General features: G+C 42.6%; 1 protein-coding gene across 11 annotated transcripts in view; it reads left to right on the top strand.

Annotated features, from left to right (window-relative positions):
- Nucleotides 1-25,108, top strand: part of LOC140461006 (uncharacterized) — a 42,971-nt gene extending 17,863 nt beyond the window's left edge. For 5 of the 11 annotated variants that reach the window (XM_072555782.1, XM_072555777.1, XM_072555780.1 and 2 more), the window contains exons 2-3: nucleotides 760-821; nucleotides 4,249-9,517. In XM_072555782.1, coding sequence (XP_072411883.1) covers nucleotides 4,586-5,176 — 591 coding nt within the window. In that variant the 5' untranslated portion in view covers nucleotides 760-821; nucleotides 4,249-4,585 and the 3' untranslated portion in view covers nucleotides 5,177-9,517. Of the gene's footprint in view, nucleotides 1-759; nucleotides 822-4,248; nucleotides 9,518-21,915 lie in introns of those variants that run through there. The other 6 variants (XR_011954443.1, XR_011954444.1, XR_011954445.1 and 3 more) reach the window with 3 other exon arrangements.
- Nucleotides 25,109-26,669: the final 1,561 nt, after the last annotated feature.

Raw genomic sequence — 26,669 nt, 5'->3', positions numbered from 1 at the left:
CTGTCCATCTTCCTTCCCACCTATCCGCTCCACTCTCCCCTCCGACATATCATCTTTACCCCCACCTCCATCCACCTATTGCACTCTCAGCTACCTTCCCCTCCAGGACTCTAATCTCCTGCATCTGGAGTACTCACTTTCGCCTAGATTTTTAACTTTGTCCACCCTAGTGCAACACCAGCACCTCGACATCTGAGAATACGAGGTCAATTCCTGGAATGGCAGGATTGCCTTACACGGAAAGACTGAAGCGACTGGGCTTGTATACCCTTGAGTTTAGAAGACTGAGAGGGGATCTGATTGAAACGTATAGGATTATGAAAGGACTGGACACTCTGGCAGGAGGGAACATATTTCCGTTGATGGGGGAATGCCGAACCAGAGGACACAACTTAAAAATACGGGGTAGACCATTTCGGACAGAGATGAGGAGAAACTACTTCACCCAGAGAGTGGTGGCTGTGTGGAATGCTCTGCCCCAGAGGGCAGTGGAGGCCCAGTCTCTGGATTCATTTAAGAAAGAATTGGATAGAGCTCTTAAAGATAGTGGAGTCAAGGGGTATGGAGATAAGGCTGGAACAGGATACTGATTAGGAATGATCAGCCATGATCATATTGAATGGCGGTGCAGGCTCGAAGGGCAGAATGGCCTACTCCTGCATCTATTGTTTATTGTCTAATCCCTGCAGCGTTCCTTCCAGATTTGCAGAAAGGACTTCTTGATCTTAAAATGTTAAGTCTTTGTTTCCCTCTCTGCAGATGCTGCCAGATGCGACAGACAAACCCCGGGCAGTCGAGTTGGAAGAGGCGATGGAATAGTGGTAAGGTCACAGGGCCAGCAGCTCCGAGTCTTCCTAATAGGTTTGAATCGCGTCATGGCAGATAGTGAGATTTGAATTCGCTTAATAAATATATAATTAAAACCTGGTTAATGCAACCAGATGATCACGTAAGAGAAAGCCCCAAAGAACTGCAGATGCTGGAAGTCAGAAACAAAAACATAAGTTATAGAGTCATAGAGATATACAGCATGGAAACAGACCTTTCGGTCCAACCCGTCCATGCCGACCAGATATCCCAACCCAATCTAGTCTTACCTGCCAGCACCCGGCCCATATCCCTCCAAACCCTTCCTATTCATATACCCATTCAGATGCCTCTTAAATGTTGCAATTGTACCAGCGTCCACCACTTCCTCTGGCAGCTCATTCCATACACGTACCACACTCTGCGTGAAAAAGTTGCCCCTTAGGTCCCTTTTATATCTTTCCCCTCTCACCCTAAACCTATACCCTGTAGTTCTGGCCTCCCCGACTCCAGGGAAAATACTTTGTCTATTTATCCTATCCATGCTCCTCATAGTTTTGTAAACCTCTATAAGGTCACCCGTCAGTGATGCTCCAGGGAAAACAGCCCCAGCCTGTTCAGCCTCTCCCTGTAGCTCAAATCCTCCAACCCTGGCAACACCCTTGTAAATCTTTTCTGAACCCTTTGAAGTTTCACAACATCTTTCCGATAGGAAGGAGACCAGAATTGCACGCAATATTCCAACAGTGGCCTAAGCAATTTGGAAAAACATGGAACTGAAGAAGTGTCTCTGGACCTCCAGGTTAACTCTGCTTTCACTCCACACATACTGCCAAACCTGCTGTGTTTTTCCAGCAATTTCTGTTTTTGAATGCTATGATCATTGTCAATTGTCATTTAAAATACATCTTGTACACTAATGTCTGTTAGATGTGAAATTTTTTGACTCTGGTCTCCACCATCTGCAGTCCTCACTTTCTTCTCTCTGTTAGTTTCAGAGATCTGAGCATTCAAACCCTCGAGTTAATCTGGCGACGTAAAGCTTTTAAACTATGACGTTGAGAGTACATTGTCTCTTCCTATTCCTCTGCCTAAATGCATCATCTCATTACAAGGATTGTAGGAATTTAGAAGATTGAATGTGACTTTGATGTTATTTGATACTGATCAAGAAGATAGAGGGAAACTACATTCAAATAAGGCGTCACATCAAAAGAGAAAATCTCACATGACTGAATTCTGCAATGGTGTAACTGTTTGTGGGGAAAAACTGGATCAGTTATGACTATATTCATGGCAGTTTAGAAGAATGAGGGCGATAATCTCATAGAAACCTATAAAATCCTAACAAGACTGGACAAAGTAGAGATAAGAAGGACTTTCCCAGTTATGGGGAAGTCCAGTACCAGAATGTCACAGTGGAAGGAAGCAGGGTAAACCATTTAGGATTGAGATGAGGACAAGTTTCTTCTCCCAGAGAGTAGCAAGCCTGTGGAATTCGCTCCCACAGAAAGCGGTGGAGGCCAAAACACTGAACGTTTTCAAGAAGGAATTAGATTTAGCACTTGGGGCTAAAGGGATGGAAGGATATGGGGAGAAAGCATGAACATGCTACTGAATTGAATGATCAGCCATGAACGAAAGAGCAGGCTCGAAGGGCCAAATGGTCGACACGTTATTCCTATATTCTGCTTCTATGACATGTTTAGCACAAGTAGAGAATTGTCTAGCAGAGAGTGTGATGTACAAGTATAGATTAGAGCAGCTTTGCTGGAGCAGTCTCAATGGGCTATTTCTGTACTGTATGACTCTGAGTAGTGACAAATGGGTTGGCATGCTGTAACTGACCAGGCTATCACAATTCTGTGGAGTGCTATAGGGTATCTGTGTGGGAAACTCAAATATTTACAATCCATGTCAAATGACGTGAATACATATGGTAGCCAAATTTGCTGATGACACCAAATAAAAGAGGAACTTATATTGTTTAACAAATCTGTGAATGAGTATAAATAGAGCATGTAAGTGAGTGAAAAATCGACAGATAGGGTATGATATGAGAAGATGTCAACTTTGACGGAAAGAATAGAAGAGCAAACTCTGATTGAAATGGAGAAAGATTGCAGAACTTTGCGGAACGGAGGGGTGTGGGCGTCCTGCTGCATGAATGACAAGATGTTAGTATGGAAGTACACTGATTAGGGAGGCAAATTGATGCTTACTAGAAGGGAGTGGGATATCAATGAAGTTTTGATGCAGCTATGCAAGACGTTAGTGAGATCATATCCTGAGTATTGTGTACAGTCATATTTTCCTCTCTTGGAAAAAGAGATCAGATCAATCATCTAATTTGTTGTGAATGTATTGTGAGGAGTGTCTTTAGCTTTTTTTTTACTCTGATTATCCCTGATGTCACTCTAGTTGCTAACATCCTATTCTCTCTGTCAGTTATCTTTTTTCTATTTCTTGACCTACCCATGGTTGACCCAAAATGTTGCCACACATTCAAAGTTCAACACTTTGAATGCTGACTTATTACTTGCATTTTCTGAATATTTGAGACAACAGGATTTTGAGTGTCTTCACCCAGTGGGTGAATGCAAGTTGCGTTTGATGTTTGCAGTTTAGGAATCCCTGGGCCGTGCGTATATTCACTGTGAGAGGTTGCAGCCCCTCTGACTAGCCCTTGAGGGGCTACTTCTCAGGTTTTGGCACTCTTTTAATCCTCATTCTCCTAATCTTTGGATGCCCAATTTGTAAAGGAATGGGTCCTGCTTTTGCATCTGGTTAAAAACATTAGTTTATATGTCCCGGATGTGTGGATCCATGTGTTTGAATGGTCTGCACTGGTTGTTGTTGTTCTCTCATCTTGGTCTTTCATAGAATCCCTACAATATGGATCAGGCCAGTTGGCCCAACAAGTCCACATTGACCCTCTGAAGACTATCCCTCCCAGACCCATTCTCCCACGTTTTTCCCCTGAATAATGCACCTGGCTTGCTCATCCCTGAACACTATGGACAATTTAGCATGACTAATTCACCTAACTTGGATATTTTTGGGCTGTGGGAGGAAACTGGAGCACTCAGGGGAAATCCACAAAGACACAGGGAGAATGTGCAAATTCCACGCAGAGCCTGAGGCTAGAATTGATCCTGGGTGCCTGTCGCTGTGAGGTGGCAGTGCTAACCACTGAGCCACCCTTGTCTGTGCTTGTCAGCCCTCACAGATAAAACATGTAGTATCCATCTTTCGGCTGGATACCTTCCACAGTGAATACATCAGCGCGCTTAGCATCTCGTATACACTGAGCCATCATTCTGGTTTAGCTAGGAAGTTTGCCTTTTAATGCTGGTGTTGGCCTATTTCAGCTTGACTGAAGAGGTTTGGGGAAACAATGGGGAAAAAATGTTCTAATTTTGTACCATGTTTTTCGAGCAGCGATGACTCCTGTAAGCTCTTTGTGCCGGATTTCAGAAGGGGAGGATTCATAGGCGGGGAACTCAAACCAAAATGTCACGTCAGGATCGGACAGAGTGGCTCGTTTAATTGGGACCTGAACACCCTCAGCCTTTGAACGTAGAAGGAGAATTGCTTTTCTGTTGGTAAAGACTTCAAACATCAGTGTGACTGAGAAATCACTGAAGCACGCACATGGGTTGGTGATAAAGACCTTTCAAAGCCTGAAAGGAACAGCATTCACATCAGGTGGAAATTACTCTGACTGGACGAGGCTTCAGCTGGTTATGGGACTTGGAGGGATACAAGGATATATGCCATGGAGAAACCCTGGAAATGTGGGGATTGTGGGAAGGGATTTAATTACCCATCTGAACTGAAGATTCATCGGCGCACTCACACCGGCGAGAGACCTTTCACCTGCTCTGTCTGTGGGAAAGGATTCACTCACTCTTCCCATCTTGCGACCCACCAGCGTGTTCACTCCAACAACAAACCTTTTAATTGTTCTGACTGTGAGAAATGCTTCAAAAGCAAAAAGGATCTGATAACGCACCAATATACTCACACTGGGGAGAGGCCATTTGCTTGCACAGTGTGTGGGAAGGGATTTGCACGTTCATCCACCCTGGTGAAACACCAACGGGTTCACACTGGCGAGAGACCATTCACTTGCTCCGTGTGTGGGAAGGGATTCAGTAATTCGTCAAATCTTCTGACACACCAGCAGGTTCACACAGGGGACAGACCATTTATCTGTTCCATATGTAGGAAGGGATTCACTCGTTTATCCCACCTACAGACACACCAGCGAGTGCACACTGGGGAGAGGCCATTCACCTGCTCGGAGTGTGGGAAGGGGTTCACTCAGTCATCCAACTTGCTCACACACCAGCGAATTCACAAGTAACAGCAGGGCTTAGACTCTGTTAGTACTGTTTTTAATCACATGCCGTACTAATTACATTAATTCTGAGTTTGTTCCCAGTTTGGGGATCAGTTAGTTCAGTTGGCTGGAGGCTGGCTTGCAATGCAGAGTGACACGGAGGGCACGATTTCAGTTCCTGTACTGGTTGAGATCACCTTGAAAGTCCCACCTCCTGAACCTTGCCCCTCATCTGACGGATGGCAAACCTCAGACTAAACCATCACCATCTAGAAAGATTCTTAGAGATGTACGGCACAGAAACAGGTCCTTCGGTCCAACTCGTCCAAGCCGACCAGATATCCTAAATTAATCTAGTCCTGTTTGTCAGCATTTGGCCCATATCGCTCTAACCCCCTTCCTATTCATATACTCATCAGATGCCTTTTAAATGCTGTAATTGTACCAGCCTCCACCACTTCCTCTGGCAGGTCATTTCATGCACACACCACCCTTTGCATGACAAAAGTTGTCCATTAGGTTGCCCTTAGGTCCTTTTAAATCCTTCCCTTCTCACCCTAAATCTGTGCCTTCTACTTCTTGATTCCCCCACCCTAGGAAAAATACCTTGTCTATTTACCCTATCCATGTTCCTCATGATTTTATAAATCTCTGTAAAGTTACCCCTCAGCTTCTGACACTCCAGGAAAAGTAGCCCCAGCCTACTCAGCCTCTACCTGTCACTCAAACCCTCCAACCCTTGCAACATTCTTGTAAATCTTTTCTGAACTCTTCCAAGTTTTGCAACATCCTTCCTATAGGAGGGAGACCAGAATTGCACGCAATATTCCAAAAGTGGCCTAACCAATGAGCTGTACAGCTGCAATGTGACCTCTCAACTCCTACACTCAATTCTGTGACCAATAAAGGAAAGCATACCAAATGCTTTCTCCACTGTCCTATCTACCCGCGATTCCACTTTGAAGGAGCTATGAACCTGCACTCCAAGGTCTCTTGGTTCAGCAACACTCCCCAGGACCATTAAGTATATAAGTCCTGCCCTGGTTTGCCTTTCCAAAATGCAGCATTTATCTAAATTAAACCTCATCCGCCACTCCTTGGTCCATTGGCCCATCTGATCAAGATCCTGTTGTACTCTGAGGTAACCTTCTTCACTGTCCACTACATCTCCTATGTTCACATCCAAACCATTTAGAAAATGACGAAAAGCAGTGGACCCAGCACCGATCCTTGTAGCACATCACTGTCACAGGCCTCCAATCTGAAAAGAACTCTCCAAAGTCACCCTCTGTCTTCTTCCTTTGAGCCAGTTCTGTATTCAACTGGCTAGTTCTACCTGTATTCTATGGGTTGTAACCTTGCTAACCAGTGTACCATGAAACACTTTGTCGAATGCCTTACTGAAGCCCATATAGATCATGTCCACTGCTCTACCCTCATTAATCCTCTTTGTTACTGATTAAAAAAAAACTCAATCAAGTTAGTGAGACATGATTTCCCATGCACAAAGCCAGGTTGTCTATCCTTAATCCATCCTCGCCTTTCCAAATACATGTAAATCTTGTCCTGTAGGATTCCCTCCAACACCCTACCCACCACTGATGTCAGGCTTACCGGTCCATAGTTCCTTGGCTTGTCCTTACTACCTTTCTTTAATTGAGGCAGCATGTTAGCCAACCTCCAGTCTTCTCGCACCTCACCTGTGATTATCTCAGCAAGGGGCCTAGTAATCACTTCTCACGGTGTTCTAGAGTACACCTGATCAGGTCCTGGAGATTCATCCACCTTTCTGCATTTTAAGACATGCAGAACCACCTCCTCTGTAATATAGACATTTTTCAAGATGTCACCATATATTTCCCCACATTCTATGTCCTTCTCCACAGTAAACACTAATGCAAAATACTTGTTTAGTATCTCTCCCACCTCCTGAGTTACCATACGTAGGCTGCCTTGCTGATCTTTGAAGGGTCTTGTTCTTTTCCGAGTTACTCTTTTGTCCTTAATATATTTATAAAATCTCTGTGGATTCTCCTTGACCCTATTTATCGAAGCTATCTGATGTCCCCTTTTTGCCCTCCTGATTTCCCTTTTAAGTGTACTCGTACTGCATTTATGCTTTCCTAAGGATTCACTCGCTCTCTGCTGTCTACACCTGACATATGGTTTTTTTTTAACCAAAACCTAGCTGTTTTTAACCAAAACCTATTCACCCTAATAGGAATATACTGCCTGTGGACTCCCATTATCTCATCTTGAAGGCTTCCCATTTTTCAGCCGTCACTTTACCTGCAAACATCTGCCCCCAATCAACGTTTGAAAGTTCTTGTCTAATACCATCAAAATTGGCCTTCCTCCAATTTAAAAATTCAACTTTTAGATCCAGTCTAACCTTTTCCATCATCACTATTTTAAAACTAATGGAATTATCATCACTGGCCTGAAAGTGTTCCCTTACTGACACCTCAGTCACTTACCCTGCCGTATTTCCCAAGAATAGGTCAGGTTTTGCACCTTCTCTAGTAGGTACATCTACGCTCTGGTTCAGAAAATTTTCTTGTGCACACTTAAATTCCTCTCCATCTAAACCCTAACACATTGGTCATTCCAGTCTATATTTGGAAAGTTAAAATTCCTGATCATTATGACCCTAATATTCTTTCAGACAACTGAGATCTTCTTACAAATTTGTTTCTCAACCTCCTTATGATGATTGGGGAATCTATATTACAACCCAATAAGGTTATCATCCCTTTCTTATTTCTCAGTTCTACCCAAATAACTTCCCTGGATGTATTCCCAGGAATATCCTCCTTTAGGCCCAACCATAATGTTATCTTTTATCAAAAATGCCACTCTCCCACCTCTCTTGTTCCCCTTTCTATCCTTGCTATAGCATTTCTATCATGGAACATTAAGCTGCCAATCCTGTCCATCCCTGAGCCACATCTCTGTAATTGTTATGACATTCCAGTCCCATGTTCCTAACCCTTCCCTGTTAGGCCTCTTGCAATGCAGTTTAATGAATCCATCCTACCTTGGTCTCTGCCATGTTCCTGTCTGCCCTGACTGTTTGACTTGCTCCTTTTCCCAACGATACCAATTTCAGACTGATCTCATTTCTTACTATCTCTTTGGGTCCTCCCCCCACCTCCCCGTCCCACCTTACTAGTTTACATCCTCCAGAACAGAGAATCTCCCTCCCGGTATATTAGACCCCTTCCAATTTAGGTGAAATCCATCCGTCTTGTACTGGTCATGTCTACTCCAGAAGAGATTTCAATGATCCAAAAATATGAACACTTCTCCCATGCATTAGCTCATCAGCTACACATTTATCAGCCCAATCCTCCTATTTCTGCCCTCACTTAGACGTAGCACCAAGAGTAATCCAGGTATAATTACTCTCAAGGACCTTTTTAAATTCCTGCCTAACTTCCTCTATTCTCCCTTCAGAATCTCATCCTTTTTCCTTCCTATGTCCTTAGTTCCAATGCATACAAAGACAATGCTGGTCCCACTCCCTTTGAGAATATCCTGTACTCTCTCTGAGATACCTTGATCCTTGCACCAAGGTTCTGATAATGCACTACCATCTTCACACTGGGAAGATGCCATTCGCTTGCACAGTGTGTCGGAAGGGATTTATGCATTCATCCACTCTGGTGAACTCATTCATCTACCATCAGTCTCTTGCAAATGATAGCAATGGTATGATTTTTCTGGTGGTTTCTAGAGATTTCACACCACCCCCCAAAAATCACTGGGTTGAAGTTTCGTACTCTGGTTAAATATGAAATAAATAATCTTTTATTTAAACACATTGCAAGGTTATGTCTTTTCCACCTGAGTGCTAGTCTTCAATTGAAGGAAGGACAATCTGGGGTGAGAATCATACAACAGCCTGGGCATGGTCTTCCAGGGTCACACTGAGAGGGACAAATGCCACTGTGGTCTTTCTCATCTTTCTTCACTGACAGCAAAGTCTCTATGAGAGACCATCCTTAGGTGTGTAAGGAAATCATCTTAGCTGCTCTCTCCCATGGTTCAGAGCTTGTAGACAGGGAACACAAAGATTTTCACTACTGAATTTAGAGTCAGCATGAACAATAGGAAATGCTGGAAACCAGCTGTGAAATCAGAGATGAGGGTCAAAGTGAGATCTGTTCCTGACTGAAAGTGAAATTGCATGTTAAAGTTTCCAGTATGAATGTTGCTGCTGCAATTTTTCTAAGAAGTTTTAACATTTTTATGAAGCAAGTTCTGAAGCTACCATTTTGAAGCAGTTGTTAATTTTCATTCCAGTGACCCTTCTGAAAAAAAAAGAATTGATTCAAGTCTGCATTAAAATAACTGTTGGAGAAATTGAGAGGACTCTGTTAACTGCTCATATAATTCTGTGGTAGACATTTGATCTTGGCAGCTAAGTACTTCTGTTACTGAATTAGTATTGCAGAAGCTGGACAGATAACCTGCAGATGTGAGTTCTGAAGCCACCACTGAAGTTGGGAACCAGAAGTTCAGTTAATTGAATACATCTGGAAGGAATAAAATGCTGGTATAAGTGACATTAAAACTGCTGTTTTGTTGTAAAAGCCAGGGGTTTTACAGCTGGGTTGCTGTCATCTGCCAGGTAATGAAACCTCATCTGGCCCAAAGGTAACTTCAATGTGTTTTACTCCATTCTGACTGCTCTTCCCTCTCCAAGTCTGGTTTTATCTGAGCAGGCTCCTAGTGAGGAGAGCTGCATTCAGCTGCACTAAATTCAGAGGGGATTTATTCAGTCATCCAGCCTACTGTTGCACTTGCAGTCACTTCCTCTGTGTGCGTTTGATGTTTCATGGAATCAGCCCATCTGATCGATGCCTGAGTTGCCCACAATGAGGAAAGACCATCCAACCGTATTTTACAGTAGGTCTGACTGTTCATCGATGTGTGGGGAGAGACATCGGACACATCAACAAGGTCACGTGATGGAGATGGTGTTTGTGTCTGAGTAGAAAAGGGTTTGATCATCAATATGATTGCAATAGCAGAATGGGAAGAGGCTATTCATGTGTTTCCTGTGTGGAGACAAATTACCAGATAATGCACACAATGCCTTTGAAATATGGAATTCATTTCAAATTATTGCAGGGCCTTTCCCATTAAATGCAAAATTTACTTGGTATTATCACAGAATTATCTATACCCAGAAACTTTTAAATAAGCTCAGAAACTCTGAAACTACATTGGTTTAATTTTTTTAGTATTATTTTCCTTTGCAACCTACTATGTAAGGAAATGCAGAATAGAATGCAAACTAGAGGACCCATCAAAAAGAGCTGTGCAGATATTTTGCTAATCTGATTAGGCTGATTGAACGTAGACCAGGTCAAAAGCAATGCACCTTTGAGGAAGGTGTTGTTAATTTGATGATATCATATCAATACTTTTTTCATTAAAATGGAACTAAGAAATTCAGCAAGGCCCCTTAGAAAGTGCCTTGTAAACCCACAACCATTTCCATCTAGAAGGACACAGATAGCAGATGAAGGAAGATACTGCCACTTATAAGTTACCGCACAAGCCACTCACCATCCTGACTTGGAAATACATTGCTGTTCTTTTCGTGGCACTGGGACGAGTCTTGGAACTCCCTCTCTAACAGCATTGTTGGTGTGCCTACACCAAATAAACTGCAGTGGATCAAGAAGACAGTTAACCATCTTCTCAAGGGCAACCAAGAATGGGCAATAAATGCTGGGTCCAACCATAGACACCTACATCCCATGAGTGAATAAAAAAATCTCTGTTAATTCTATCTTGTAAATTATGCAATATTCTTTGGTGAGTCTATGTGAAACTATCAATCTTTTTCCTCATGCTTTGTAACTGAATATCTCATCTGTCTCTGAGATCATTAATCATATAATCCCCTACACTGTAGAAACAGATCATTTGGCTCAACAAGTCCACACTGACCCCCCCCACCCCGAGAGTATCCTACCCAGACCCATTCCTCTACATTTCCCCTGACTAATGCACCTAACCTACACACCCCTGCACACTACGGGCAATTTAGCATGGTCAATTCACTTGATCTGCACATCTTTGGACTGTGGGAGGAAATCCACATAGACACAGGGAGACTGCGCAAACTCTGCACAGAAGTCCCCGAGGCTGGAATCAAACCCGGGTCCGTGGTGTTTGGAGGCAGCAGTGCTAACCACTGAGCCACTGTGCCGTCCTTCTAATTATGCATGATGCAGATGTAGGAGATGCTGTTCCAATTGAGCAACATCCATACAGGCACCACCCTCCAAAGTTGCCATAGGTTCAAAAGGAGATTGAGTACATGCTCCAGACAGTCACCCGAGGCTGGAATTGAACCTGGGTCCCTGGTGCTATGAGGGAAGCAGTGCTAACCACTGAACCACCACATCACCCACGATGTAGTAATGTCTTTGTATTCAGTTCATCACCTGACCCTCAATATAAACTTGCTCTTAATGCAGATTCTTAATTTTAATGTGTCTTTACTATTGAGAAATATTCAATAAAACTATTGCAACAATTTGATAACTTGGGTTTTTCCTGTTGGGCCTCCCTTTATCTCCATTTTCCATCTCAACACTTAAGATGATTCTTCATTTGTAGAAGTGGCATTGAAATACAGTTTGGGAAATTGTGAGATCATGTCCTTTGGTAGGAAGATTCAGAAATTCAGAAATCTGAAGTGCAGAGACTTGGCAGTCCTAGTCCAGGTTTCTCTTAAGGTAAACTTGCAGGTTGAGTCAGTCGTGAGGAAAGCCAATGCTGTGTTGTCGTTCATATTGAGAGGACTAGCATATAAAAGCAGGGACATATTTTTGAGGCTTTATAAGGCTCTGGTCAGACCACATTTAGAGTATTGTGAGCAATCTTGGCCCCTATACCTCAGGAGGGATGTATTGACCCTGGAGTGGGAGCAGAGTAAATTTAAAACTAAGAACTTGATTGTCTCGATTATGAGGAGAATGCAGAAAAATGGGCTTGAAAAATCTTATCAGCCATGATTGAATAATGGAGCAGACTCAATGGACTGAATGGCCTAATTTCTGCTTCTGTGTCTTATGGTATTATGGAGGCAGAATCTCAGACAATGAGGGACCTCCAGGATCAGCCTGTGCTCTTCATTCACTCGTATTGGTTGGAGGACCAAACTCCCTCTGAGTCTTCAGTCTCTCTCTCTCTCTCTCTCTCTCTCTCTCTCTCTCTCTCCCACCCCACCACCCCACCACCCCACCCCCCCAAACCCGGTATTCCTAAAAGGAATGAATGACCACCTATTACTTAATTGTAAATAAGTATTAGCGGACCCGAAATGTTCCCTCTGATTTCTTTGCACAGATACTGGCAGACCTGATATGCTTCTTGGGTAATGTCTTGTTTCTAAATACAGTAGTGCCTCGACTTACGAACTTAATCCGTTCCGGGACCCGGTTCGCGAACCGAAAAGTTCCCATTGTTCGGATAGTGTAAGAATGCTTGGACAGCTGTTCACAGCACACGCGCCAAAGATGAACTGAATAAAATCACGTGGCGCCCGAGAGCTTTTGCGTTCAACAAGCGCGTAGCAAAGCAGAACAATGAAACCACGTGGTTGCACACGGGCTTTTTGCATTTGTACATTTGCTCGTACCTTGAATTTCGTACCTACGTTGAAGCAAAATTTTATGTACAATCCTGTTTGTAAACCGATTTGTACGTGAATGGGGTCGTTTGTATGTCAAGGTGCTACTGTACCACTTCTCATTTTAAAAAATATTTTCTGTGACCTGACATCTGATTTTCGTCGACTATCTTTAATATCTCCTGATGGTGTTTGGACAGCATCTCTACCTGGTGTAACACCATTCACTTTTCTGCAGATCTGCACAATGATTCTGCATGAACTGTCATTAGATTTGAAATATTAAGTCTGCTTTCTGTCCACAGATGCTGCCTGACCTGTTAAGTTTCTCCATTACTTGAATTTTTTTTACCGTATTTCCAGTATCTGCAAAGTTTTGTTTAATGTTTATGCATGTCCATCATTTGCGTTGGGCCAATAGATCAATTCGAAGGCCCTGGAGCAGTGAAGAAATAAAAATCAATGCAGACCATTGGGTTACATTAGTTATTGAACTTCAAATGCACATTTTGCATTTCTGTTCTTTCTGCCAGAATTATATAAGCTGGAGATATCTCTCACATGGATGACTGCAGATTCCCCATGTGGGCTTCCAATAGGGAGAAGTCTCATAGAATCGTAGAGAGACATCGTGTTTCTAGAGCATGGAAACTTGCCCTTCAGTCCATCATGTTCATGCCGGTCATCAAGACCTCCAGGTTCCAGCCCTTGGCTGTAACCTTGCACAGTAATTCAAGTGCTTATTTAAATGCCTTTATAAAGATTCCCTTCACTACAACCCTTTCAGACACCAAGTTCTACATTCCTGCCACCTTCTGAATGAATTTGTTTTCTCTCACATTCTCTCTAAACCTCCTGCAGTGTTCCTTAAAACTGAAATTCCTGGCTACTCGAACTTTGACTTGGGGAGACTTTTCTCTCTATCTTCTAGGTGGTAAAAACAATGACTGCAGATGCTGGAAACCAGATTCTGGATTAGTTGTGCTGGAAGAGCATAGCAGTTCAGGCAGCATCCAAGGAGCTTCGAAATCAATGTTTCGGGCAAAAGCCCTTCATCAGGAATAAAGGCAGTGAGCCTGAAGTGTGGAGAGATAAGCTAGAGGAGGGTGGGGGTGGGGAGAAAGTAGCATAGAGTACAATGGGTGAGTGGGGGAGGGGATGAAGGTGATAGGTCAGGGAGGAGAGGGTGGAGTGGATAGGTGGAAAAGGAGATAGACAGGTAGGACAAGTCCAGACAAGTCATGGGGGACTATCCCTCTCATACATTTATGCACCTCAATCAGTTACCAATCCACTGACCCCCTTGCCTCCCTGCCTTGTGGAATACCATATCCAGCCACTCTTTGTTACTCCCTCCTGGGCAACATCCTGGTAAATCTCAGCAGGTCTGGCAGCATCAGTGGAGAGAAACAGAGTTAATGTTTCAGGTCCAGTGACCCTTCCCCGGACCTGTTGAGCTTTTCCTGCAATTTCAATTTTTGCTCTGATTTCCAGCATCTGCAGTTCTTTCAGTTTTTATCCTGGTACATCTCCTGTGCACACTAGTGCAATCATATTCTTCCTCTGTTACAGAGATCAGAACAGTATACAATATTCCAAGATGCCCAAATTAATGTTATCCAAAGCTCCATCATAATTGTATAGTTTCTGTGCAAAATATATCCAGATGGTGATTGCAAAATATTATGAGAAGAATCCTGCCAACCTGTGCAATGCTTGGGGAAGATTATGAAATTGATTTTCCATGCAGAGGCAAGCATCTCTAAAAAGTACAAGTAATTGGATGTGAGAAACTGGACAAGGAGAATGGCCTCCTCCTGCTCTGCACCAATTCTATTTAACACTTGCCTCCCAGGAGGTCATCCAGCAATGCCACTTCTCCTTCCATTGGCCTGGAACCACTGTCAATCAATGCCTGTACCACCCACGGCTGAAGCGAGCGCATGCTTGGCAGGTGTAGATCATTGGTGGACACAGGTGAGCTGTCCAGGGCCATGCACAAATGGGACGTAACCAAGAGAAATGTTGCTGGAAGAGTAACAATGGTCAAAAACGAATGTGCAACTGGAGGAGTAGTAATACTGAAGAAGGCACTTGGAAGAGAAGAGTAATAATACTGAAGAAGGGCTATGTGACTGATGGAGTAATAATACTGAAGTAAGGAAGTGTTAATGGAGGAATAATAATATTGAGGAAGGCAAATGTAAATGCAGGTTTAATAATACTGTGGAAGGGGTGTGTGTTTGGAACAACAATAATAGCGAGGAAGGGACCGGTAACTGGAGGTCTAATAGTATTTAGGAATTGTTATATAACTGGAGGAATAATAATACTGAGGAAGGAATGGACACATAATAATACTGAAAAAGGGTTGTATAAATGGAGAAGAATTAATACTGAGGAAGAGGTGTGTGAATGGAAGGCTAATAATACTGTGGAATAGATGTGTAAATGGAAGAGTATTTGTATTGAAGAAGGGATATGTAAATAGCACAATAATTTGAAGGAAGGAATGTGTATATGGAGGAGTAATAATGCCGTGGTTGTGGGTATGTTCGCCGAGCTGAGAAATTGATTTGCAGATATTTTATCCCCTGTCTAGGTGACATCTTCAGTGCTTTGGAGCCTTCTGTTAAGCGCTGTACTGTGTCTTCTGGAATTTATTTGGTTCCGTTTCTGCTGCTTCCGGTTGCTAGTTTCAGTTCCTTGTAGTGGCTGGTATATTGGGTCTAGGTCTATATCTTTGTTGATGGAGTTCATGGATGAGTGTCATGCTTCTAGAAATTCTCTGGCTGTCCTCTGTTTAGTTTGTCCTATGATCTTTGTGTTGTCCCAGTCGAATTTGTGGTCCTTATCATCTGTGTGTGTCACCACTAGGGACAGCTGGTCATGGCATTTAGTGGCTAGTTGGTGTTAGTGGATGCGGATTGCTAGTTGTCTGCCTGTTTGTCCTAGATAGTGTTTTGTGCATGGAATCTTGTAAAATACATTCATCTTGCACATGATGGGCACAGGGTCTTTTGTTCTGGTGAGTTGGCTGAGCGTGGCTTTCGGTTTATGGGCTGTCATGAATCCGAGTGGTCGGACGAGTCTCGCTGTTAAGTCTTCTGGAGAGGCTGTTAAACCTCTCCAACAGACAGCTCACAGACAGAGAAAAAGCCATGCTAGCCAAGAGACTCAACTACAACCACAGGGATCGAAAAACTACAGACTTTCTAGCTGTACTAGAATGTATGCTCAGAACTAACAGACTTACCAAAGAGAGACAGCAAGCAGTGAGACAAACCATTGTACCCTTACTAACAAAGAAAAGACAAAAGAAGAATCTCAACACCAAAGAGAGAGAAGCCCTCAACACACTTGAAAAGGACAAGGACATAATCATAGTACCAGTGGGTAAAGGCGGGATGACGGTTATTATGGACAAGACTGAATATATTCAGAAAGCAAAGAAAATAATTGCAGATATGGATACCTACTTACAGAGGGAGTGAGACCACATGGTACAGCTAACTAATAGAGAAAAAAAACACACTATGGAACTTACAAAAAATACGGGCTGATAACCAGGATTGAAGATTTTACGGATTACCCAAGGTACACAAGCCATTTAGACCTATTGTGTTATTTCCAGGAACCCCATCACTTAAACTGGCAAAAACTGAAGCATCTTATCAGTGAATCCAAACACTCCTTGCAATCATCACAGGAATTCCTAGGCATCATCAAGAACATAAACATAGACAAGGATGAAGCAATGGTCTCATTCGCTGTAATGGCACTGTTCACTTCAATTGACAAAACTCTAGCTGGAGAGACAATAGCCAACTTCCTAGACAAATAGTACAGATGGCATGACGGGGAACCTATGAACAAGATCTACATACTTGAACTACTAGACCTCTGCTTGATGATACACTTCACATTCAACAACCAAATATATGAACAAACCAATGGGGCACCTATGGGCTCACCCATCTCTGGGCTCATAGCAGAAGCAGTAATGTAAAAACTGGAACAATAGCCCTGCCACAAATCCAACCCAAACTCTGGATCAGATACGTCTATGACACTTTTGTAATTATTAAGAGAGCAAAATCGAGAACACCCACAGGATTATCAACACCATTCCCACAGGGATCAGATTTACAAGAGAGGAGGAAACCAACAATCAACTCTCATTCCTGGATGTGACGGTAGAAGGAACACATAACGGTGAATGCACCACAGAAGTGTACAGAAAAGCCACACACACCGACCGGGTCTTGAACTACAACATCAACCACCCAAACACACACAAGAGAAGCTGCATTAGGACCCTGTTCAAAATGGTACAATACACTGCAGCACTCCCAACCTCTGAAGGGAAGAAGAACGCCTTTACAGAGTCTTCACCAAGAATGGATGTTCCCGTAACATCATCCACAGATGCCTAGCAGGCAAACAACGCGACAAGGGCATGCCATTACCCAACACACCAGCCATGCTACCTTATATTTAAAAAATCTCAGAACTAACAACCAGACTTCTCTGACCACTGGGATTCATGACAGCCCATAAACTGACAGCCAAACTCAGACAACAATTTACCAGGATAAAAGGCTCTATACCCATCATGTGCAAGATGAATGTAATTTACAAGATTCCATGCAAAGACTGCACAAAACACGATCTAGGCCGAACAGGCAGACAATGAGCGATTCACATCCATGAACACCAACTCGCCACTAAATGGCATGACCAGCTGTCCCTAGTATGGACACACACAGATGACAAGGACCATAAATTCGACTTAGACAACACAACAGTGATAGGACAAGCTAAACAGGAGACAGCCAGAGAATTTCTAGAAGTATGGCACTCATCCACAGATTCTACCAACAAGCACATTGACCTAGACCCAATATACCGGCCACTGCAATTAACAACTGGAACTGGCAAGTGGAAGCAGCAGAAACAGAACCAAATAAATTCCAGAAGACACAGTACTGCAGCGCTTCACAGCACGCTCCAGAGCATTGAATGTGCCAACCAGACAGGGGATGCAATGTCTGCAAATCGATTTCCCAACTTGCCGAACATAAGTACAACTACTGCAAACGGCCCGAGCTACAAATATTTAGCAAACCTTGAGGAGTAACAATATTGAGCAAGGGCTATGTAAAATAGAAGTATAATAATACTTAAGAAGAGATGTGTAATTATTGGAGTAATAATGCTGAGGAAGAGATGTATAAGTACACATGTAATGATACTTAGGAAGAGATGTGCAAATGTAGTAGTAATAATACTGAGGAAATGACATGTAAGTAGAGGTGTAATAATGCTGTGGAGAAGAAGTGTTAATTGAGGAATAATAATACTGAGGTAGGGATGTGCAAATGGAGGAGTAACAATACTGAGAATGAGTTACGTAAATGGAAGAGAATTAATACTGAAGGCATGGGTAAATGGAGAAGTAATAATACTGAGAAAAAGTTGTGGACATGGAGGAGAACTTATGTTGAAGAAGACATGCGTAAATAGAGGAATCATTCTGAGGAAGGGATGTAGAAATGGAGGAATTTTAATACTGAGGAATAGATGTGTAAATTGAGATGTAATAAAACTGAGGAGGGGATGTATGAATAAACAAATAATTCTGAGGAAGTGATGTGTAAATGGAAGAACACTAATACTAAGGAAGTGATACGTAAAGGGAGACGTAATGATAATGAGGAAAGAATGTGTAAATGGAGAAATTTACGGAGAGTAAGGGATGTGTAAATGGAGTAATCATACTGAGGAAGGGGTGTGTAAAATTGTGTGGATGTGTAATTGCTGGAGATTTAATGCCAAGGAAGGGATGTGGAGATGGAGATATAATACTGAGCAGGGGGATGTGACTAGTCATAGAGTCACAGAGATGTACAGCATAGAAACAGACCCTTCAGTCCAACCCGTCCATGCCGACCAGATATCCCAACCCAATCTAGTTCCACCTGCCAGCACCCGGCCCATATCCTTCCAAACCCTTCCTATTCATATAACCATCCAAATGCCTCTTAAATGTTGCAATTGCACCAGTCTGCACCACATCCTCTGGCAGCTCATTCCATACACGTACCACCCTCTGTGTGAAAAAGTTGCCCCTTAGGTCTCTTTTATATCTTTCCCCTCTCACCTAAACCTATGCCCTCTAGTTCTGGACTCCCCGACCCCAGGGAAAAGACTTTGTCTATTTTTCCTATCTATGCCCCTCATAATTTTATAAATCTCTATAGGGTCACCCCTCAGCCTCCGATAGTCCAGGGAAAACAGCCCAAGCCTGCCCAGCCTCTCCCTGTAGCTCAGATCCTCCAACCCTGGCAACATCCTTGTAAATCTTTTCTGAACTCTTTCAAGTTTCACAACATCTTTCTGATAGGAAGGAGACCAGAATTGCACGCAATATTCCAACAGTGGCCTAACCAATGTCCAGTACAGGCGCAACATGACCTCCCAACTCCTGTACTCAATACTCTGACCAATAAAGGAAAGCATACCAAATGCCTTCTTCACTATCCTATCTACCTGCGACTCCACTTTCAAGGAGCTATAAACCTGCACTCCAAGGTCTCTTTGTTCAGCAACACTCCCTAGGACCTTACCATTAAATGTATAAGTCCTGCTAAGATTTGCTTTCCCAAACTGCAGCACCTCGCATTTACCTGAATTAAACTCCATCTGCCACTTCTCAGCCATTGGCCCATTTAGTCCAGATCCTGTTGTAATCTGAAGTAACCCTCTTCGCTGTCCACTACACCTCCAATTTTGGTGTCATCTGCAAACTTACTAACTGGACCTCTTATGTTTGCATCCAAATCATTTATGTAAATGACAAAAAGTAGAGGGCCCAGCACCGATCCCTGTGGCACTCCACTGGTCACAGGCCTCCAGTCTGAAAAACAACCCTCCACCACCACCCTCTGTCTTCTGCCTTTGAGCCAGTTCTGTATCCAAATGGCTAGTTCTCCCTGTGTTCCACGAGATCTAACCTTGCTAATCAGTCTCCCATGGAGAACCTTGTCGAACGCCTTACTGAAGTCCATATAGATCACATCTACTGCTCTGCCCTCATCAATCTTCTTTGTTACTTCATCAAAAAGCACAATCAAGTTTGTGAGACATGATTTCCCACGCACAAAGCCATGTTGACTATCCCTTATCAGTCCTTACCTTTCCAAATACATGTACATCCTGCCCCTCAGGATTCCCTCCAACAACTTGCCCACCACCGAGGTCAGGCTCACTGGTCTATAGTTCCCTGGCTTGTCCTTACCGCCCTTCTTAAACAGTGGCTCCACGTTTGCCAACGTCCAGTCTTCCGGCACCTCACCTGTGACTATCGATGATACAAATATCTCAGCAAGAGGCCCAGCAATCACTTCTCTAGCTTCCCACAGAGTTCTCGAGTACACCTGATCAGATCCTGGGGATTTATCCACCTTTAACTGTTTCAAGACATCCAGCACTTCCTCCTCTGTAATCTGGACATTTTGCAAGATGTCACCATCTATTTCTCTACAGTCTATATCTTCCATGTCCTTTTCCACAGTTACTACTGATGCAAAATATTCATTTAGTATCTCCCCATTTTCTGTGGCTCCACACAAAGGCCGCCTTGCTGATCTTTGAGGGGCCCTATTCTCTCCCTAGTTACCCTTTTGTTCTTAACATATTCGCAAAAACCCTTTGGATTCTCCTTAATTCTATTTGCCAAAGCTATCCCATGTCCCCGTTTTGCCCTCCTGATTTCCCTCTTAAGTATGCTCCTACTTTCTTTATGCTCTTCTAAGGATTCACTCGATCTATCCTGTCTATACCTGACATATGCTTCCTTCTTTTTCTTAACCAAACCCTCAATTTCTTTAGTCATCCAGCATTCCTTGTAGCTACCGGCCTTCCCTTTCACCCTGACAGGAACATACTTTCTCTGGATTCTTGTGATCTCATTTCTGAAGGCTTCCCATTTTCCAGCCATCCCTTTACCTGTGAACATCTGCCTCCAATTAGCTTTTGGAAGTTCTTGCCTAATACCGTCAAAATTGGCCTTTCTCCAATTTAGAACTTCAACTTTTAGATCTGGTCTCTCCTTTTCCATCACTATATTAAAACGAATAGAATTATGGTCGCTGGCCCCAACGTGCTCCCTCACTGACACCTCAGTCACCTGCCCTGCCTTATTTCCCAAGAGTAGGTCAAGTTTTGCACCTTCTCTAGTAGGTACATCCACATACTGAATCAGAAAATTGTCTTGTACACACTTAATAAATTCCTCTCCATCTAAACCTTTATCACTATGGCAGTCCCAGTCGATGTTTGGAAAGTTAAAATCCCCTACCATAACCACCCTATTATTCTTACAGATAGCTGAGATCTCCTTCCAAGTTTGTTTCTCAATTTCCCTCTGACTATTGGGGGGTCTATAATACAATCCGAATAAGGTGATCATCCCTTTCTTATTTCTCAGTTCCACCCAAATAACTTCCCTGGATGTATTTCCGGGAATATCCTCCCTTAGCAAATAATACTGAAGAAGGGATGGTTATCAAGTGAAGGGACTGTAAATGGAGGAGAAATAATACTGAGGACGGGGTGTTGAAAAAGTGAAGGAATGATTAAATGCAGGAGAAATGATGACTGGGAGGAGGATGTTTAAGAAGTACGGGGATGTGTAAATGGAGGAGAAATGATGACTGAGCAGGGAATGATTTGGAAGTGAGGTGCCTGTGAGTGGGGGAAGAAATGATGTCAGTGCATCAAATGTTGCTGAAGAGAGGGATTTACAAATACAGTTTAAATGATGATTGGGCAGAGATGTATCCAATGTAGCATTGAATTTCAGAGGCATTGAGCTTATTAAGCCTGTGATAGTTCCTTGGAAGAAGATTCTTATTGATTGTCCCTCCCTTGCTCTTCCCATAGAATCTCTGCTCAATGTTTCACCCCAGTGAGTATTGCTCTAATTTCCTTCTGAACTGCGAATGTAACTTCTCATTGTGCCATAATGTTTTTCCCCATGTTAACATTCACCTTGAGTCACTGCTTTTTAAAAATATATCACTCTCTCATTTTCTGTTCTGCCCAGAAACCTTGGGATTTTGTTCCACTTCTATCAAATCTGTGATGAAGAATATATGCTGAAACTGGAGCCGGCTTGAGATAAATGCATGTTTCACAGCAAGTGTTCTGGATTTATAATGAGCCACTGGAGAAGAGAGAGGAAGCATATTTGGTTGTGGCCTTCAGAAAGTAATTGGACGAGCGACTGAAGAGAAGAAGAATTGCTGAAATTGAATCATAGAATCCCTACAGTGTGGAAACGGATCATTTGGCTCAGCAAGTCCACACCAACCCTCCAAAGAGTATCCCACTCAGACCCATTCCCCTGTTACTCTACATTTACCACTGACTAGTCCACCTAACCTGCACATCCCGAAACACTATGGGCAATTTAGCGTGGCCAAATCTCCTAACCTGCAGATTTTTGGATTGTGTGAGGAAACCGGAGCACCCGGAGGAAACCCATGCAGGCACGGAGAGAATGTGTAAGCTCCACAAAGACAGTCACCCGAAGCTGGAATTGAACCCGGGTCCACTGAGCCACCATGCTGCCCCATTGGGCAAAGGTCAGAGTAGGACTAGCCGAGTTGCTGTGTCACAGAGTTGACACAGACTTAATGGGCCACGCAGCCACATTCTGGGTTGTAACCACGCTTTAATTGATAATTTTAACTGACCAAGGAAAGCTGTGAGGAACGTGAGGAGGCCTATATATAGACTTATTCAATGAGACAGTAGCTGATCTATAATCAGTCTTCATGTTTTTTCTTGTAATAACTTTGGCAGTCAATCTCAGTTTTGCAGTTCAGTTCTCAGGATCAAATGTGACACCACATTGAGAAAAAAACGGACTTAAATTTAGACTATTGACAGATGGGGCAAGGGGTCTGTCCTCATGGAATGGAGATTGCACAGCATATATAAACAGAAGTTGCTGGAAAAGTTCAGCAGGTGTGTGAAGATAAATCAGAGTTAAATTTTCAGGTCTGGTGAACCTTCCTCAGAACAAGATAAAATTTAGCTTAGTTAGAGAGGGAGGCAAGCAGCAAGGAGATGCTGACAGATGTAGAGAAGATACCTTCACAACTGCTCATTAAATCTCCTTAGTAGGTTTTTTTTTCCTCAAAGTTAACATTTACAGTTATGTAAACAATTCTTATAAAAAGTTACCGATGAAGCTTGCTGATAATTCTCATTCACTTGGACATTTTATTCATGGGCCTTCCATTATTCCTCATGAAGACTGGAAAATAAGAGTTCAGGGAAAATTTCAATTCTTCAAATGTTACCCCTCCTTCCGATACAGAAATCCCCTCTGCACAACAGTGGAGATATGTACAATGCAAGTAATGGGCTGTTAGAAATCAATGCCTATTAAACTTATGGGCTCTTAATAAATGTATTCAATCTTATACAATTAGTTACTTTTCCTGTCATATTCTCGGGACAACAGCTTCTGCAGCAACATTCTGGTTATCAGATACAGGTTAGGCCTGTTCCCTTTACCCAAAATATTTCTAACTCTGAGAACTGGATCTCATTGCCCTTATATAAACTAACTGTAAAGGTTAAAGCAGGCTCTTGAGAACTTGAGATAAAGATTTTGAATTGATGCAGACTGGCTGCAGTCCAACCCTCACACTCTGGCTCACAGCAGTTAGCTGTTCCACGGAGCCCACAGCTGCTGAGGCCAACACATTCTCTCCATGATCTATCTATCTGTTCTCAGTGATTGATAAACTATTCTTACCCTTCACGGTCTCCATGCATTTCCTATCTGTTTAGCTCATGCAATGTATGTAAACTGTTACATCTCAATAATTACTTTAAATGGCTTAGGAATTCAGCTCTCTATTTTGGGGTAGTGTCCACCTCCCGGACGTAAATCGTATTATTTGTGCTAGGAGTGGACGAAATTACAGGCTTGAAAATTTAGATTCTCATGAAAACATAAGTGGAAGGATGTCTGTTGTGTGAGGCTTCTGGTGCAATGAGGGAAAATCTGCTGTTATGACCTTTTACATAAGAGGGGAGGGAATGCTGGTGTTCAGAGGCATTCATTAGTTGAGAACTAGGTCAGTAGTTGGTGAACTTTACGTTTTGCTTTAATTGCACGGAGGCAGTCACTTAAACTGACACTGCAGAGATAAAAGTAATTAAATATATAGCTAGACTAGTTAAACCGCTGGATGTAATGATAGGTAATCGTTGAATTATACTTCTGAATGTAGTTGAATCGAGAATAATAAATATGGTGGAAATGGAGGGTAAATATGTGGGAGCTGGTGGACACCTATGTGACCCATGACAAGCATTTGGGCAGCAACTGTCTCATTCTGATTGCTTCAATTATTCATGCTTTTCATCACTAATTTCTGAAGTACTGTGAAAACTGTTTCGTCCCTGGACCTGTTGTGATGAAGGATACACTGAAAGGACTGTGGGACATTTTTGTAAACTCACTTTCTGAAAGTCATCTGTCTTCAGCTAAGTGCCTGAACTGACGTGAAATCGTATGTGTGAGTTTATGGTCACCAGGAATTGGTATTTGATGTTGTTTTGGACTTCAGTTGGGTGCATTCCCTGAGGTAATAGGGCGCCTAGTGTCACCTTTTCCACCTTTGCAAGAAACCCTCTTGTGGATTTGATGTGAGAGCTGAGAAATTGAAACAGCTAGACTTGTTGAAAGGCTTTTAGAAGACATATTGAACAAACTACATTTTAAGAGATTTCAAAGATTGAACTGCTTATACCTAGTGACACTTGTCTGTTCTAGTAGTCCTGATCTTGTGCAGGGCTGTTGGACTGAAGGACAACTGGAGTATTTAATGTCCTATCATTTTATTCTCTGAGAATTAGCACCTGTTTAAGTGCAAATGCTTTTTGTCCAAAATTAATCTTTGAAGGAAATTTGTGCTTATTTTTTCTTTAACTGATGTGTGTGAGAGAACCTTTGTGATTGGTGCTATTGAGAAGACTAAATATTCCAAACTGTTGGTTCCTTTGTGTCTTTTTGAATAAGGCTCACCATAATAAATTAATAATTTCATTGATGAAATAGATATGTGCTTCACATATATTTTAATTTTGAATCGAATACAGATCACATATACATTGGGCTAGTTGTTAACTGGGTTTTTTTGGCTGCATCAGCATTTATTGACCACACCTGGTGGCCTTTATTATCCTCTGTAGTGCATTTGATGTAGATCTATCCTCATGCAGTTAGGGAAGGACTTCCCAGCAATTTGACTCAGGATCCATAGGTTGCAGTGCAGATGTAAGCCATTCAACTATCAAGTCTCCAATGACTTCATGGCTGATCTGATAATCCTTAACTCTTCTTTCCTACCTTTTCCTTATAACCCTTGATTCCCTAACTGAATTTTAATCTGTCCATCCCAATCTTATATATACTTAATGGCCCAGCTTTGGCAGGGCTTCCACAGATACACTGTCTCTTAGAGAAGAAATTGTTCTGAGTGAATGAATAAATGTGCAACACTCAGTGAGATATAACTTCTGTTCCAAACGCTCTACAAGATGAAATAATGTTTCTATACCTACCCTGTCAAACGACATAAGAATCTTGTATGTTGTGAACAAAGTCACATCTTATTCTCCCGAATTCCAAAGCACACATGCCCAAACTGCACAACCTCTCCTCAATCCAATCCCTTTGCTCGGGCGGCATGGTGGCTCAGTGGTTAGCACTGCTGCCTCACAGCACCAAGGACCCGGGTTCCATCCTTGGGTGACTGCCTGTGTGGATTTTGCATATTCTGTCCGTGTCTGCATGGGTGTTCTCTGGGTGCTCCAGTTTCCTCCCACAATCCAAAGGTATGCAGTTTAGGTGAATTGGCCAAGCTAAATTGTCCATTCTGTTCAGGGCGCGTAGATTAGGTGCATTAATCAGATGGCATGCAGATTAATAGATCGGGTAGGGGAATGGGTCTGGGTGGGATATTCTTTGGAGGGATGGTGTGGACTTGTTGGGCTGAAGGGCCTGTTTCCACACTGTAGGGATTCTAAAAAAAGAGATCAATCTTGCGAGCCTTCTCTGAACTGTCTCAATAACAGTAAATCTTTCCTTAGATAAAGGGCCTGTTATTGCTTGCAGTATTCCAACTATGTGCATACAAACATAGAACCATGGTCATAGAAGCCAGAGTAGGCTATTCAACCTTTCAGCTCTGTTCTTTCAACATTGTCATGCGTAATCATCCTACTCATCACCCTGTTGACCTCTTTATTCCCAAAATCTATATCTAAGTCCTTCAAAATATTCAATGCTTGACCTCAACCGCATCATGTAGCACAGAATTCCATTCTCTCGATAAAAACATTTTTCCTCATCTCAATCCTAAATAGCCTACATCGTATCTTTAGTCCGTAAAGCCAGGATCTGGATTCCCCAGTCATCAGGAGTATCCAACCTGCGTAATCTAGTCTTGTTAGGACTTTATATTTTCTATGAGAGCCCTCTTATTTTTTAAAAATCCAGTCAATACAGTCTTAATGTGTTTCCATTTAACTTCCCCATTGCCACAGAACTTGGATGCTACGTTTTGTGATTCACAGATAAGATCTCCCGAGTCGTCTCTTCTGCAGCTTTCTGCTGTTTTTTTTCCATTTAAATCATATTAGGACACTCCATTCTACTTGCATATACTCATATTTTCCTACGTTATATTTTATTTGCCAGGCGTTTGCATATTAATTGAATTTGGTGTATCATCCTTACTCCTTGTCTTTCTCGAAAGAGACGTGGAAAAGTTC

Source organism: Chiloscyllium punctatum, chromosome 36 (assembly GCF_047496795.1).
Source record: "Chiloscyllium punctatum isolate Juve2018m chromosome 36, sChiPun1.3, whole genome shotgun sequence".
In the NCBI taxonomy this organism is placed as follows: Eukaryota; Metazoa; Chordata; class Chondrichthyes; order Orectolobiformes; family Hemiscylliidae; genus Chiloscyllium; species Chiloscyllium punctatum.
Note: the sequence above shows the minus strand (reverse complement) of the source record. Positions and strands in the feature narration are given on the sequence as shown.